Below are 14,469 nucleotides of genomic sequence, written 5' to 3' on the forward strand. Positions count from 1 at the left end.
AGGAGGATCATTTGAGCCCAGGAGTTCGAGACCAGCCTGGGCAACACAGGAAGTCCCTGTCTCTCAAAAAAAAAAAAAAAAAAAAAAAAAAAGCAGTCATTTGGTGCATGCCTGTGATCCCAACTACTTGGGAGGCTGAGGTGGGAAGATTGCTTGAGCCTGAGAGGTCGAGGCTACAGTGAGCTGGCATTGCACCACTGCACTCCAGCCTAGGCGGTAGAGTAAGACCTTATCTCAAAAGCAAACCGAAAGTATCCTTAGCAGTATTATGACAAATCTTCACTGAAGGTCCAGGATTACTGCTTTATGCCATGTTTAACTTGTAAAGGAAGTATCACCTTCTAAGAAACTGGAGCTTGTTATTATTACCACTTGATCTGTATAATACTCAGGAGTTGTTAGAATTATATAAGTAAATAATGTCACTATCCATATTTAAAGGATACTGGGATCTTTCAGAAAGATTGGATGGACAGATAATATAGTAGTAATTTAAATTTTTGTTTCCTTCTTGATTTTCTGTAGTCCCTAAACAAACAACAAAAAATCCTGGTAATCTTAAATTTTTACATTAATAGAGATCCAAGAGAAAATATGCCATTTGTGACCATTATGGACCCAAATAAATCATAGACATGGTATTAAGAAGCCCTTTTCAGTCCGGTTGCAGTATTCTTTTCGTACCTTCCTTTTTCCTGTTCCCTGCTGTATGCCCACTATTCCTTTAATATATCTACTAGAACTTTTCTAGGCTCTCACCTGGAGTGAGTGGTCCTTTCTCATTATCACAGCAGCCAAACCTCAATCTTCAAAACTCCACTCATTTCTGGCTACTCTCTTCTCAACCATTCTTCTAAACTAATATTGTGGCATTAAGTCATACCTTGAGGCTGGCATTTTAGTGTCTGCATGGCCTTGGGCAAGTTGGAAATAGTAGGTACTATGGTTTTATAGATCTAGTGCAGTCTGTTTTATATTAGTTCCAAGACTTAATTGGAAGTCACTTGACAGCAGGATTTAAGTTGTATTTAGTAGCACTACTCCATGAATTTCAATATAGGTAACATAAGTGAAAGGTCCTTGTGAAATGCAGGTACAGGGTATAATGAAAACAAGAAGAGCAGTTTTAATGCATGAGAGGGGAGAGCTTGGTAATAGCTGGTAATAGCCTTGGTTTGGAGAGTGGTTACTGATGAATTATGAAGACTTTCTCTAGTTACTGTTATAGTAGTAAAGGAAAGAAAACCCTTCTTGATAAAGTAACCTTAGGGATTAATTAGGAAATGCCCTTTATTTCACCAGGAAAGAGAATGAGAGGAAGAAGGTATTTGGCAGATTTGGGTGATTGAAGAATATTTTTCAGTTTCCTCTGTCAACAAAATGCATGCTGCTTTCTGCAGTGTGCTGCTTTTAATGATGAAGTCCTTTCAAGGACTCCATCACAGTCCTTTGGCTTCTCACCTTTTCATTGATTATGTCACTTGTGATCTAAAAGTAAACCAAAACCTTCCTGAATGTTAGCTTATTACTTTCTCCTTAACATTGTCATAAAGATGTGCCCCCTCAAAATTTTTTTTTTTTTTAGACAGTCTCACTCTGTCGCCCAGGCTGGACTGCAGTGGTGCAATCTCAGCTCACTGCAACCTCTGCCTCCCAGGTTCAAGTGATTCTCCTGCCTCAGACTCCCGAGTAGCTGGGATTACAAGCACATGCCAACATGCCTGGCTAATTTTTTTTGTATTTTTATTAGAGATGCAGTTTTACCATATTGGCCAGGCTGGTCTCAAACTCCTGACCTTGTGATCTGCCCGCCTTAGCCTCCCAAAGTGCTGGGATTACAGGCGTGAATCACCGCACACAGCCCTAATAATTCTTAAGTTGCAGAAGCAAGTTCCTCTTTTGAAGGGCCATGTGTTAGCTTGCCTTAATCTATTCTTGATATACAAAATAGATACTGCTTTACAGTTCTTATTTTTTTCTCAAAGATTCACAAAATCATCCTGTAGCTCCTTATGTGAGATTATAGCTGTGACTTTTTACTCTACAGCTGTCAGAATATACCAGCTCCTGGAATTAAGCAAAAGCTGTATTGTGACTTAGTTGGACAGGTAACTGCAGCCCTGTAACATGACATCATAGTAATGCTGAGCTTAAAACTAGCTGGGGAGGGAGGATAGTAACAGTGAGTCACTGTGGGCATCTGACTTAGGGCAGGCAGATATTCCAAATCACATGATCTTTCAGTTTACTTAAAAATTGGCCAATCCTATGGGCTGTGTTCTGATCCCAACATAAATTTCGTTTAAATTAATTTGCCTAGGCTGTTAATAAGGCAGTTTGGGAATATGAAGTGGTTTCCACCAAAAAAGAGATAATTGAGAGAGCAGCAGACCTCTTTCTCTAAGCACCCTTTACAAGCTTAACTTTTGCTTGCCACCATTACCTTTTGAAGATTTTTTTAAACTGCTCCTTGCAGAGCAGGACTACCCCATAGGCAGTGTGCCCAGAGTAGCCTGAAGAGCTTTTTGATTCTTCTAAGACACAAGGTCTCACCTCTGCCGCCCAGGCTGGAGTGCAGTGGTGTGATGACAGCTCACTGCAGCCTCGAACTCGGGCTGCAACAGTCCTCCTGCCTCAGCCTCCTGAATAGCTAGGACTACATGTGTGCACTACCATGCCTTGCTACTTTTGGTATTTTTAAACTGTTTTTACAGAGATGAGGTCTCCCCATGTTGCCCAGGCTGTTTTCTAATTGCTGGGCTTGAGATCCTCCTGCCTCAGCCTCCCAAAGTGCTGGGATTATAGATGTGAGCCACAGCACCCACCAATTTTTCCTTTTCTAAAGCTCAGTGTACATTCTGGTAGGAAAGACTCAACCAAGTAAATGTTCTCCCTACAAAGTTGTTTGAGGATTTGAAAAGTTAATCTTTAATTATCTGGATTTGAAACCAGTGTATAACTTTTTAAGCTAGGAAGAAGTCAAGAATAAGAAGACTGCAAGCAAAGGGAAAGCTTACAAAATGGCTGAATCCTTAAAGTGTAGCTCCTGGCTTCTCCTTGATAGGAAGCATTAGACATGGTTTCCCTCTTGGGAGCTGGGAGCTTTTGGTGTAGTTCAGGCGACAAGGCACAAATACTGCTGGGAGGGAGTGGATAACTCTAATAAAAATGTTCCTGGGCCAGGCTTGGTGGCTCACGCTTGTAATCCCAACATTTTCAGAGGCTGAGGTGGGCGGATCATGAGGTCAAGAGATTGAGACCAGCCTGGCCAACATGGTGAAACCCTATCTCTACTAAAAATACAAAAATTAGCTGGGCGTGGTGGCACACGCCTGTAGTTCGAGCTACTCGGGAGGCTGAGGCAGGAGAACTGCTTGAACCTGGGAGGCGGAGGTTGCAGTGAGCCGAGATCGCGCCACTGACTTCACTCCAGCCTGGCGATAGAGCGAGACTCCGTCTCAAAAAAAAAAAGTGTTTCTGGACAGAACAAGATTAATGAGCCAGTGAGGGGCTACAGAGCTGAAAGTTGCTAGGAAAGGTTCTGTAAAGTGAATCTAACTTGGTTTTAAGAATCAAGTTGGATTTGTTTGGGGGTGGAGAGATGCCAAAGTGAGGACAAAGCAGTGCTCAGTTAGGAACTAACAGCAAAAGGTTGGGTGTTGGTACATTTCCCTGAGAATATAGACTGTAAAGAGAAATTAGGGCAGGATTAGTGATAGTACTTTGCTGACACTCGGTAGTATTTTATCAGCATTTATTCATCAGACTCACATTAGGCAGGGCAATTTTGAGTGTGTGAGCTAAATTCTAATTTTTTTTTTTTTTTTTTTTTTTTGCTCTTGAACTAAACTAGTCTTTTGAATGTTGGGGGTTTTACAGTTAAAGAGTCCTGATGACTTTTTCTTGTTTACTGTTGTTAAAAATCACTACCTCCAATGGTCAAAGAGAATGAGTAAGAGAACTGGCTGTGCATATCAAGATGAAGTATGTGTCAGTGGAGATGATCATTGGTGGTGGCAGAAAAGTATTGTCAAAGGTGCTCTTGCTTGACACACTTCCAATGCGGAACATGGTTTAAGTGATAGATGGCTAATTCATTGATAATGTACTTGTTGCCTTGCAGTCTTGTGTACTGCTGGCTACCTCTGGTCTGTGTACCAGTATTGAGCAGCATTCTATGGGAGGAATGTAGTTGCTCACAACAGTGTCTGCTTCCACATCTGTAGTTCTTGTGACCTCTGATATCCTCAACTTTAAATTTTCTGGAAGTATTTAAGTATATTCAGACCTTCTGATATGTCATGTCTTTAAATTTTCAACCTGCTGTATAGCAGCCTCTTATTGCACACTGAGGATCAGCTTATTTCATTAAAGTGCTCTCACTTTGAATACCTCCCACCTATTTGGTGAAAATTCATATTTGTCCTTTCCTGAGTATACCATTTCACAACCTCTAATTCTTTGCCTTCTTCAATTGGTTTGCAGACTTTTCTGTTCCAGGAAGGTTACGGAAAGGGGTGGGAAAATAGAGAAGCTGTACTCTGTATCCTGAAGTACTTAAGCAGGGTTTCCAGAGTGGCTTTTTTCTTTTTTGGTGAGTGGAACCTGGCTTTTTCTCTTCCCTCCCCAAGCCCCCCACCCTGCTTCCTGACATTGCACATGCCTGAAAGAACAAGGTTTCAGATAAAAGAATGAGAACACTTGAATGAAAAAGGAAGACTTGGTCCAAAGCCCCTGGTGAATATGAAAGAAGTGTCGGCCTGGGCTATCTCCCACATAATTCACAGCTGCTATCTTGTCTCCACAAGTGAAACATCCCTTACCAATAGTGACCTACCTTGTGAGGACTGCTTGTGATAGGATAGTTCCACCCCCAGGATGTAAGTTTTCCCTTTCCAATTAACATGCCTAATCCCATGCTATCTTTAAGAGCTTGAAAATCCTTCCTGGCCTGAGCTAGGCTTTTATTCTAGGGGACTGTATGAGAACATCCCCACCATCTGTGTTCCCTGTTTTCAAACTCCCTGCTGTTTGAGTATTTTCAGATGCTCACTGCCAGTAATGGTTTGTTAGTAGCTCCAAACCATTAGAGAAGAGCTCAGGAGACTGAATTTGAAAGATGCCCACAGGGTGATTTGAGATTTGGAACAAGGTTATCACAGTAAGTTGGGATTGGGGGAGTTGACACAACCAGGGTCTGCTTGGGTGGGCAGCTGTTTCAAAAACCCTTGGTGAACTCTTAAAGCCCTGAAGAGCTTAAAAAAAGCTCTGAAGAGATCTGAGAGTCACACTTAAAGCAGCCTTTCTAACATCGAAGAAAAGCCAACTTAGCCTTTTTATACAATTAACTAGATTTGGGTCTTAAATTCTACTTTGACATACAGTCCTAAGTAGTTGTTTAACATGGCCTTGTTACCCTTGCCCCTTTTGTGCTGTTTTCTGAGAAGCAGATGCAGAAACTGATTCCCTTTCTTCCTCTCTGGAATGGGATATAAAGAACTATTGCGCTTCCCTTTACTTGTGGCCTTCCTGGCCAGGCTTACTGTACACTGAACAAAGCTAGGGAGCAGTGCTTCTGAGCCAGCTGTGCGGGGTCCACAGCCAGAAGGAACGGGAGACCACAGGAGCCATTCAAAAGATAATTACATGTCAGAAGAGAGTCCAGCCATGGGGTTCTGTTAAAGTAGACACCTTCAGGTTGGGAGACATAAGCTTTTTGTCTGCTTGCTGGGCTGAACCCTCACCATATCCACTGAGCACAAAATGGGGAGCAGCTGTACCAAAGGAGGGACGAACATCTTTCACCCAAGTTGCAGGTCAGCTAGTTGTCTGGAAATGTTGAAGGGAGGCTAAGGTATCTTGTCTTACAGTGTCTCAGGAAACAGGGTGGGTTCTCAGCTGGCAGTGAAGGGGGCCTGGTGTGGTATTAGAAGTTGAACTTGAGGTTGCAATCTCAAGTCACCCTCTGGCCTCATAGGAATGCACCAGGGTGATTTGAGAGGATCTGAGTTTATGAAGTCAGACTGAAAAGAAAAAAAAAAAAGCTGATCTGATTTAAACAAGAGTTGCCAAAGGCTTCCCCGCCAAGACACAAAGACTGCATTGTTCATGTACCCTGTGTACTCTAAGTGAGACACCAAATCAGATGTAGCAACCTGGTCTTGCATTTGCATAAGCCCTGGTTAGAATGTAGGTTTTTTTTTTTTTTTTTTTTTAAAACAACTAGGCCAGTAGCCAGAACAGAATTATTTAAAATGGGACAGATGTCCAGAGAATGGCTAGTGTCCTCTAGCACTCTCTCAGAAAGAAGCAAAAGCAGCAAGTCTGGGGTTACAACTTCCAGTGGCCTACTTTAAACAGACACTGCTCTGAAAGATGACTTTCTTTATAAATATCTTTAAATACAAAATCCAAAAAATAGAACTCAGTGGAATGACAATGACAATGCATGATGGTGGCCCACTGGCTGTCCCATGTGAAATACCTCTTGCCTGACATTCATCATCTACTTGTTGACTGACTCATTGAGGTGCCTTCATGACACCTTTTACATTCATGATGGGTCTCTGGAAGACAGTAGTGTGCTTGGTGGAAACTGTCATGTAAAAAGTGAGTTGTAGGGAGCTACACAGTGAGTACACATGGTATATGGATACGGAATGGAGTAATAGACACTGGAGACTTCAAAAGGTGGGAGATGAAAGGGGATGAGGTATGAAATCCTGTTGAGTACAACGTACACTACTTACGTGCACAGTACACTCTCTGGGTGGGGGGCACACTAAAAGCCCAGACCTCACCGCTACACAATATATCCATGTAACACAGCTGCACTTGTACCCCCTAAATGTATACGAATAATGTAAAAATAAAGTGGATATGGTGGCTCTCGTGTCCACCAACAGTGTGTATGACTTTTTAAAAAGTGGGTTATAGATTTATCAAACTGAAAGCCTTGTGTGAAAATATGAAAAATACTTTGTGTCTTAGAGGGTGCTATTAAAAAATCCTTCTTTAGGATTTTGTGGTGCTAATAGGTTATAAAAGACTCCTGTTTGCTCTTGTTTTCCTTGAAATAGGATATGCACTTGTGGAATGTTTTCTTTTCTCTCTGCCCTCAGAGGAAAATGGAGCCTAGTGGTCATGTGTACCTTATTTCAGGTTGGATTCTCTTTTCAGCCTTTATGGACAGCAGTTACCAACTGATCTATTTTATATGAGCACTGGGGAGCAGGCTGGCCTGCATCATTGTGGGGTCTGCATCACTGGGGGGATTGGGGGCTAAGAGAGCAAAGCTTAGGAGTATAGGCCTAGCTCTCAGGGGTGAGGCAGGCAGGGGCCACACCCCTTTAGGGGAGATGACAAGTGTAATCCCTGGTTTCTGCAGGCTGGAGGTTTGGGAACATATGCACCATAGGGAACAAACTCCAAGTTTCCTAACTGTGGAGAAGAAAAGGAAATAATATCGTGCTCTGTTACTGAAACAACTTATTCCTCAGGGTCAGGCTTTGAAAAACAAATCCAGTAAAAAGTATCTTTATTCTCTTGTTTAAAAAAGTTTTTCTATGATGATGTATTAACAATGCAAAAATATTTTGAACACTACAATCTTTTTCTCAAGACTTCTTGCAGTGTTACACTAGAATATGTGATCTTTGGATTCTGAGAAACCAGTGGCTAAAGTAGGAACTAAAGGCTTTTTTTGAGGGGTGTGTAAGTACATGGACAGCCCTCTTTTTTTTGTTTTTTGAGACACACTCTCCCTGTTACCCAGGCTGGAGTGCAGTAGCGCCATCTTGGCTCACTGTAACCTCCACCTCCCGGATTGAAGCAATTCTCCCACCTCAGCCTCTTGAGTAGCTGGGATTACACACGCACACCACCACATCCGGCTAATTTTTGTATTTTTAGTAGGTACAGGGTTTTACCATGTTGGCCAGGCTAGTCTCAAACTCCTGACCTCAGGTGATCCACCTGTCTCGGCCTGCCAAAGTGCTGGGATTACAGGCGTGAGCCACCGCACCCGGCCAGGCAGCCCTTTTTCTTTGGATTCAGGCTACGTACGATGAGAAGGAGGCAAAAAACAAAAATTAAATTAAAAAAAAGACTTGTTTTTCAAGGCTCAGGGTTGAAGCTTGGCTCAAAAATGGGTTAAAGTAGGCTATGGTGAAAACCTGTTTGGACTACTGGAGGTTTTCTGGGCTCCTTGATCTAGTTGTAATGGTCCTCTGTCCCGCAGCCCCATGGGGAAACTGGAGCTGGTCTGGACTGAATGCTGGAAAACAGGCTCTGGCTGTCGTGAGGTTTTGGGTTTGCCATCTCACAGCTGCCCAGGAGTTGGCTGGACTGCCATAGATAAACTGGAAATGGAACTGTGGAAAAGGCTCTGTGAGTGGGGAGGGGTGCACACTGGATTTGGGCCATGACTACTTTGAACTGTTGACTGCGCTGCTAGTGACAAGCCTGGGGCCTTGGTATCAGAGCTTCTTAGGCCGGTGAGTTTCTCAGGAAACACTTCCAAATAATTTGAAATAGAGCTAGATACACCCCCGCTCCCCAACTTGCCTGATAAGGTAGTGTCAGGTTATTTCTGTTGCTTAGGTTGATAGGCCTAAACAACCTATTCCATTCCCCTTCCTGCTTCTCGCAAGCTCCTGAGAACATGGTTAAGAGGCTTCCTCTGGTCCAACTTATGAGTAGCAGCTGGTTTTGTTTTACAAATAGAGCTTCTCCATTTCCTTAAAAGAGTTGTCATCTTGAGCTTTGTGGCTGTTTGACAAACCAGGTCATTCTTGGTCCATGAATGGGGAGGGTGTGGCAGTGGGGGATGGGGGAGATGGATAGAGAAGGTAGCTAGGCTCAGTTCAGCCCATCTCTAACCTAGAGCAGAAAAGCTAGAGAGGCAGAGGCTTCTGGCTGGCAAGACAGATGGTACAAAGAATAGATGCAGGCAGCCACAGGTACAAGGGATTCCCTTAATTAGATGACACAACAACACAGATCTGATTCCTACCACTTGGAGCAGTTTGAATCGATGGCCTCAGGTTCAGGTGGAAATTTTGCAGCCTCTGGAATCTTCAGGGTCTGAACCCTGAGACGGAGTTAACAGGACCCCTGGTTGGTTTTCATGCAATCTGGGTCTCTGTTGCTTTCTCTCAGGGGGTAGGCTCCTGGAGGAGGCCAGGTGTCCTGTGCCTGCTAGGCTGCCTGTCTCTGAGATTCCTGTTGCTGTACCTGTGTACTCTGCAGGGTGCTGCGGGGGGCCTGTGGGGGCCCTGGGGTTGGGAGGCTGAGAGCAGTGGAGAGACCTGGGGATGTAGGTGCCGGCTCCGCAGGGCTAGCAAGAAGTTCTGTGGGGAAGCGGGGCAGCAGATGATAAGAGGGTGAGTCCTGGGGAGCTGGGGACCCAGGGCAGCCTAGAGCACTGTCATCGGAAGGAACGGGGCTGGGGCAGCGGCCTTCTCCGGGTAAGTACCGAATGCATTTCTTTTTCCTCCTAGGAATAGTGAAGAGAGTTATCTGTAAACAGAGGGTGAATTCATAGTCATACACCACAACCAAAAAGTGCTGCCTTTGCACAGGCCTGGCTGATTTCTTGTCCTCTCTTCCCGTGACTTGGGTGGTAAGTCAGTGTACCACTCTGCTTGGCCTGGCCCAGACCTAGGACAGGTGCAGTTCCCAGAACAGCCACAAGGTGGCACAGGGGCCTTCTGTCACTAGGCCTGTGGGCTGTCACCTGTCTTCCAAGGGAGTCATCTCCCAGTCCCGGCCTTTGAGCTTCTCCAGGTGTGTTTGTGGGACTCAGATCTGCACCAAGGCAAGGGGCCGCAATGCCTATGGCTTCCTTGCCCAGCCATCCCAGTCCTCAGGTTGGGCTAGAGAAGAAGACATGGACAGTGACTCTTCTTGTCCATTACCATCCTTGAGTTCTCTGGGCCAGTTTGTCTCTGATGGAATGAATGGAATAGAACTTCCTCTGAAGACAGGGTTGTTTCCCACTCTGCATATATATGTGGGTACACAGACACACTCCAAACTCCACTCCTCCTTACCCTTAGACAGGGAGTGTGGTGGATACACTGAGGGGCTGGATAAGTGCTCCTTAGAGCCACTGGCCTTACTGCCTGGAGTACCCTCGGTATTAGCCCTGCCAGGCCTGGCCTGAAACTGACTGAGGAAACTTTAACCACTTGTTGGGTAAACTTTGTCACAACCACAAGTATTTCTCTGTTGTATGGTGAAACACGTGGGCCCTTTCCCTCAGACAGCCCAGGGTACCCTGGCTTCTCTCCCCCAGCCTCTTCAGCCCTTTAGTCTCAGTAGGTACAAGATAGCAAGTCACATGGTTGCCTGGCAACCAGATGGTTCTGTGTCGTCACCTTGTTTTTTCAGATTAAGGGCTCAGGATGGTACAGGCAGGGATCCCATCTTGAAGAGGAAGTGAGGGAGCCGATGGGCCATGACTTTGAGGCCTGGGAGAATGGGCTCCAGGCCCCCTTAGTGGTGTTTGAGCTGTCTGTTTGCTGAGGACCTGCTAGGCCCACTGGCATCAGAGCTACCTTCTTGAGTCTGTCCTTCCTTTCTGGAACATTCTGTCTTTCTTTCCACTCCTCCTGCACTTAGACCCAAGCGTTCTTCTCCACACACTGTGTTCAGTATTTACTACTATTCTCAGGAGGCCTGGGCTCCCCAGTCTGCTGAGTATGCTAGTGGGCTGAGGGGCCAAAGGAGTGGGCTGCAGGCCCAGTGGAAATTGTGCAGAGTCAGGGAAGCAGCTTAAAGCAAAGGGAGAACGATGGTGGGGACAAACCCACCTGCACGGACCACACCAATCCGTCTGCTGGTTGAGGCCAAAGCGAGCACGGCATTTCTTAGGCGAGCCAGGGTCTGCTCACAGCCATGCCAGAGGGGCAGAGCAGGGCAGAGGGCGAGCAGGCAGCGGGGCAGAGCAGGGCCCAGAAAGAAGAGTGACATCAGTGTTAGCCAGTTATAGACACCCTACAGCCCCCATAGGCAGAGTGGGCCTCTCCATGGCACAGCCAGCCCCAGTGGGAGCCCAAGAGCCCAGAGCCAAGATATCAGGAAAGGTGGGCACCCAGCTACGCAGTAGAGGCAGTGGGAAGAATGGGAGGGAGGGAGTCCTGTCAGTCTGGCTTATCTCTGTGGCTTATGGGGTCCTTGCAGCATGGAGGCTGCAGAGGAGCCCAAGGAAACCATGGAGATCCAGCCTCTTCTGCCCTAGGGCCACCCACCTCCTCCCCAACCCCCTACCCATTTTATCCAGTTTTTCTTCATTCTTGACCTACATTCCTTCAAGAGATAACGCTGAAGGCTATACCTTATGCCTGTTCACTTGCGGATGGAAGGAAGGGCCCATTCTTTACCTTGGAAAAAGGGCTAGGAACTCTGCCCTGCTCTGTCCCAGTCCTAGCCTCCAGCTTCCCTGTATGGGGACAGCACATCTGAGAAGGTCAGGGATGTAGAGTCGCTAAGTTACCAGAGGGGCAGGAATTCACCCACAGGAAGGAGGCCTGCAGCAGAGTGTGGGCTTCTCTACATAGAGCACTTTGCACTGCCATGAAAAATGTTGAAGTAGGGGTGATAAATTGCCAGGCTCCAGCCAGTAGGCTGTGTGACTACTGGGCCTAGTCATGGGGCCTAGCTCAGCCTCTCCCAATCTCAGCAGAACTAGCCAGGACATTGTTTGGGCTAAGCATCAAACCATAGTCAGTTCCTTGCTAGTTTCTCTGGTGAGTGGAGCTAGCAAAGGTCATGGGTGCAAGGCAGAGGAATACACCGTCTACCCAATTCTACCCAGCAGAAGCCAGTTCTGCTGAGTTTCCCTGGGACTTAGTATAATATAGCTGTTTCTTGCATGGGAATTTGACTTGTGAGATGCAGGTCTTATTTTCATAGGCCCCAGGCCCTGAAGGCTCCTGGCTGGGTACCGTGCTCCTCCCTTTGGGTCAGAGGAGGGCTGCTCTTAAAATGGGGACATGGAGAGGAGCCTCCACTTCTGCTGAGGGAAGGTCTCACCTGTGGTGGATTCTTGATGCTTTTCCCTCGACCGCCTCTTCTTCTTCCCCTGCAGGGAACAAAAGGAAGGATGCTCAGATCTGGGAGGCAGACACTGGGATACCCATAGCCTGCTGCCTAGCATTGGTACCTCTGGGATTCTGGGCATACAGGCCCCTCCTACCTTGGGGATGCTGGTGTTTCTCGATTGCTGTTCTTGCTAGGCTGCTATGGAGTGCATTTAGAAGCTCTTCCCGTACCCCATTCTGGTCTCCAATTTGAATGGAGGGAGGTGAGGTGACTTCCAGACCCTTTTCTCCCCTTCTGCCCATGTGGCCCAATCAAATGTTGGGTAACAGCCCATGTGTGAGCATATTCTGGAGTGGAGAATAGGATGTGGGCTTGTCCTCTTCTGAGGCAGCCATGGGAGGCCTTAGACCCTCCATGCCCTTCCTCATCAGTGCCTTCAGGACAGTAGTTCTGCGTTCCTTGCTGAGATTGTGGCCTGGGGCATAGTATCTGGAGGGTCCCCTCCCACCCCTGCTGTGTGTCACTGGCCACTCACGTAGTTGTCCCGCGCTGACCAGCCTGGGTATAGCTGCATGTGCAGCTGCCTCTCCTTGCGGGCCAGCTCATAGTACTTGGCCTGCTCTTCTCGCGACAGCGCATGCCACTGCAACAGGGAAGGGGGACAGGTGGGGTGCATCAGGGAGTCAGCAGGCTGCACCAGGCTGAAGAGGGTCAGGGAGCATCCCTGCCAGCCCACCTGCCCATGGTCTTACCCTGCGGCCCAGGATCTGGTTGATGGCAGCACTCTCCTTAAGTGTGCACTCTGCGATGACCTTGGCTCTCATCTCCTTCATGTACAGCATGAAGGCATTGAGGGGCTTCTTGATGGTTGGCTTCTTGGCCTCCTTCTCTGCCTTGGACTCTGCTTGTGTCTTCCTGAGGAGCACAAATCCAGATTGCTGAGGAGCCCCTTGAGTGCCCACCTAATGGCAGCCTCCTCCTCTAGTGTGGGCCTAGTGTGTGCATAAGTGTATGATACCAGAGTTTTCTAAGTGGAATCTTTTCTAGCTGCCCCCAAATGGGTGAGCAGACAGCTAAGTAACTGTTCCTTACAGGGATACTATAGTCTCTGAGCCCCTCCTCTGTTGGCTCAGAAAAATCCTTGTTCCCCATCCCACCCACCCCCTCCTACTTCTGAGGATCAAAAACATGTAGCCAGAGGCACAAACAGCTTGGCCAGGGAGCTGGTGGCAATCCTCAGGCCTGATGGGGAGGCATGTGTATCCTCACTGACGACACCCCCTGCCATCATTGTCTTTTCACTCACAGGTTGCGGTCGAAGGACTGAAGCTCCTGCTTCCCTGAGGGGGGCACAATGGCCGGGTGGGGGATGGCTGCTGGGTGACCAGGTACACTAGAACCTAGCATCAAGGACGGGTGGGTGAACCTGGAGGCAGGAAGAAAGTTAACACTGAGCCAAGAATTATGGGCCAGACCTTTGGACACACACGGAGGCCCCTGCATAGTACATGACTGGAGGACACAGGTGAACAGATACTCTACCCCTACTGGCCTAGACATAAGTACACAGAGATAAATACAAATACCTGCTCCCAGCACACTACACAGACACACTGTAAAAATCTACATAGATTGCCATTCAGGTGGTTACTACATAGGTCCCAAGTAGCTTTTGAATCTGTCCCCTTCTCACATCCTTCCCCCACCAACCCAGCCTCAGGAGCCTGTGGCTGCCCTGTGAGGCCTCATCCCTCTCCTGCTTGACCCTTCCAGGCCTCTCTCCACCCAATAGCCAGAGTGACCATTAAAAACACCTGAATGTTCCTGACTTGCTCCTGCTGAAATTCCCCCAGCATCCACACAATAGAACCCAGGCTGCTCCCAAGGGCCTGCACAGCCCTGCATGAGCATCCTGCTGCTGTTTCTAGCCCCTTCTTTTCCCCTCTGCTTCCTGTCCCTCTCCACTCCCAGTCAGCCCCAATAATGGCCGTTCCCTTGTCTTCCTCTCGCAAAAGATGTATTACTCTTTCCATGAAGCTCTCCCTGACCCATCAGGCCTGCTTCCCCATCACTCAGCTGGCCCATTAAGCTGCTGGTGCCATGTCTACACTTGCTATACTGGGCTGTGTGCTCCAGTGGGCTAGAAATGTCTGTGGAATCCCCTGCCATTGCATATCTGGCACTGAGTCTGTCACTGAGGGAGCAACCTAAGTGAAGGGATCCATGTACACACACCTCCCACTTCACTTTCTTGCTGTTTTATGGAGACCATTCTGCCCCTTACTGCTTGCACAGGTGTTATGCCTGAGCCAGCAGCCCCTAAGGGTCAGAGGTTGGGGACTTATGTAAAAGGTGCTGTCTCAGCTTGGGGCAGAGCTCAGGGGATTCCCAGGAGAGTCCTCCTAAGTAGGGATGAACAGAGGT

General features: G+C 47.2%; 1 protein-coding gene across 1 annotated transcript in view; it reads right to left on the minus strand.

The window, feature by feature from the left end:
* Positions 1-7,520: 7,520 nt before the first annotated feature.
* The window catches only part of TCF7 (transcription factor 7), a 33,427-nt gene continuing 26,478 nt past the window's right edge, over positions 7,521-14,469 (minus strand). The window contains 7 exon segments of the mRNA XM_008014423.3: positions 7,521-9,326; positions 9,328-9,496; positions 10,815-10,887; positions 12,037-12,085; positions 12,581-12,688; positions 12,798-12,960; positions 13,352-13,471. Coding sequence (XP_008012614.2) covers positions 9,156-9,326; positions 9,328-9,496; positions 10,815-10,887; positions 12,037-12,085; positions 12,581-12,688; positions 12,798-12,960; positions 13,352-13,471 — 853 coding nt within the window. The 3' untranslated portion in view covers positions 7,521-9,155.

Source organism: Chlorocebus sabaeus, chromosome 23, assembly GCF_047675955.1.
Source record: "Chlorocebus sabaeus isolate Y175 chromosome 23, mChlSab1.0.hap1, whole genome shotgun sequence".
In the NCBI taxonomy this organism is placed as follows: domain Eukaryota; kingdom Metazoa; phylum Chordata; class Mammalia; order Primates; family Cercopithecidae; genus Chlorocebus; species Chlorocebus sabaeus.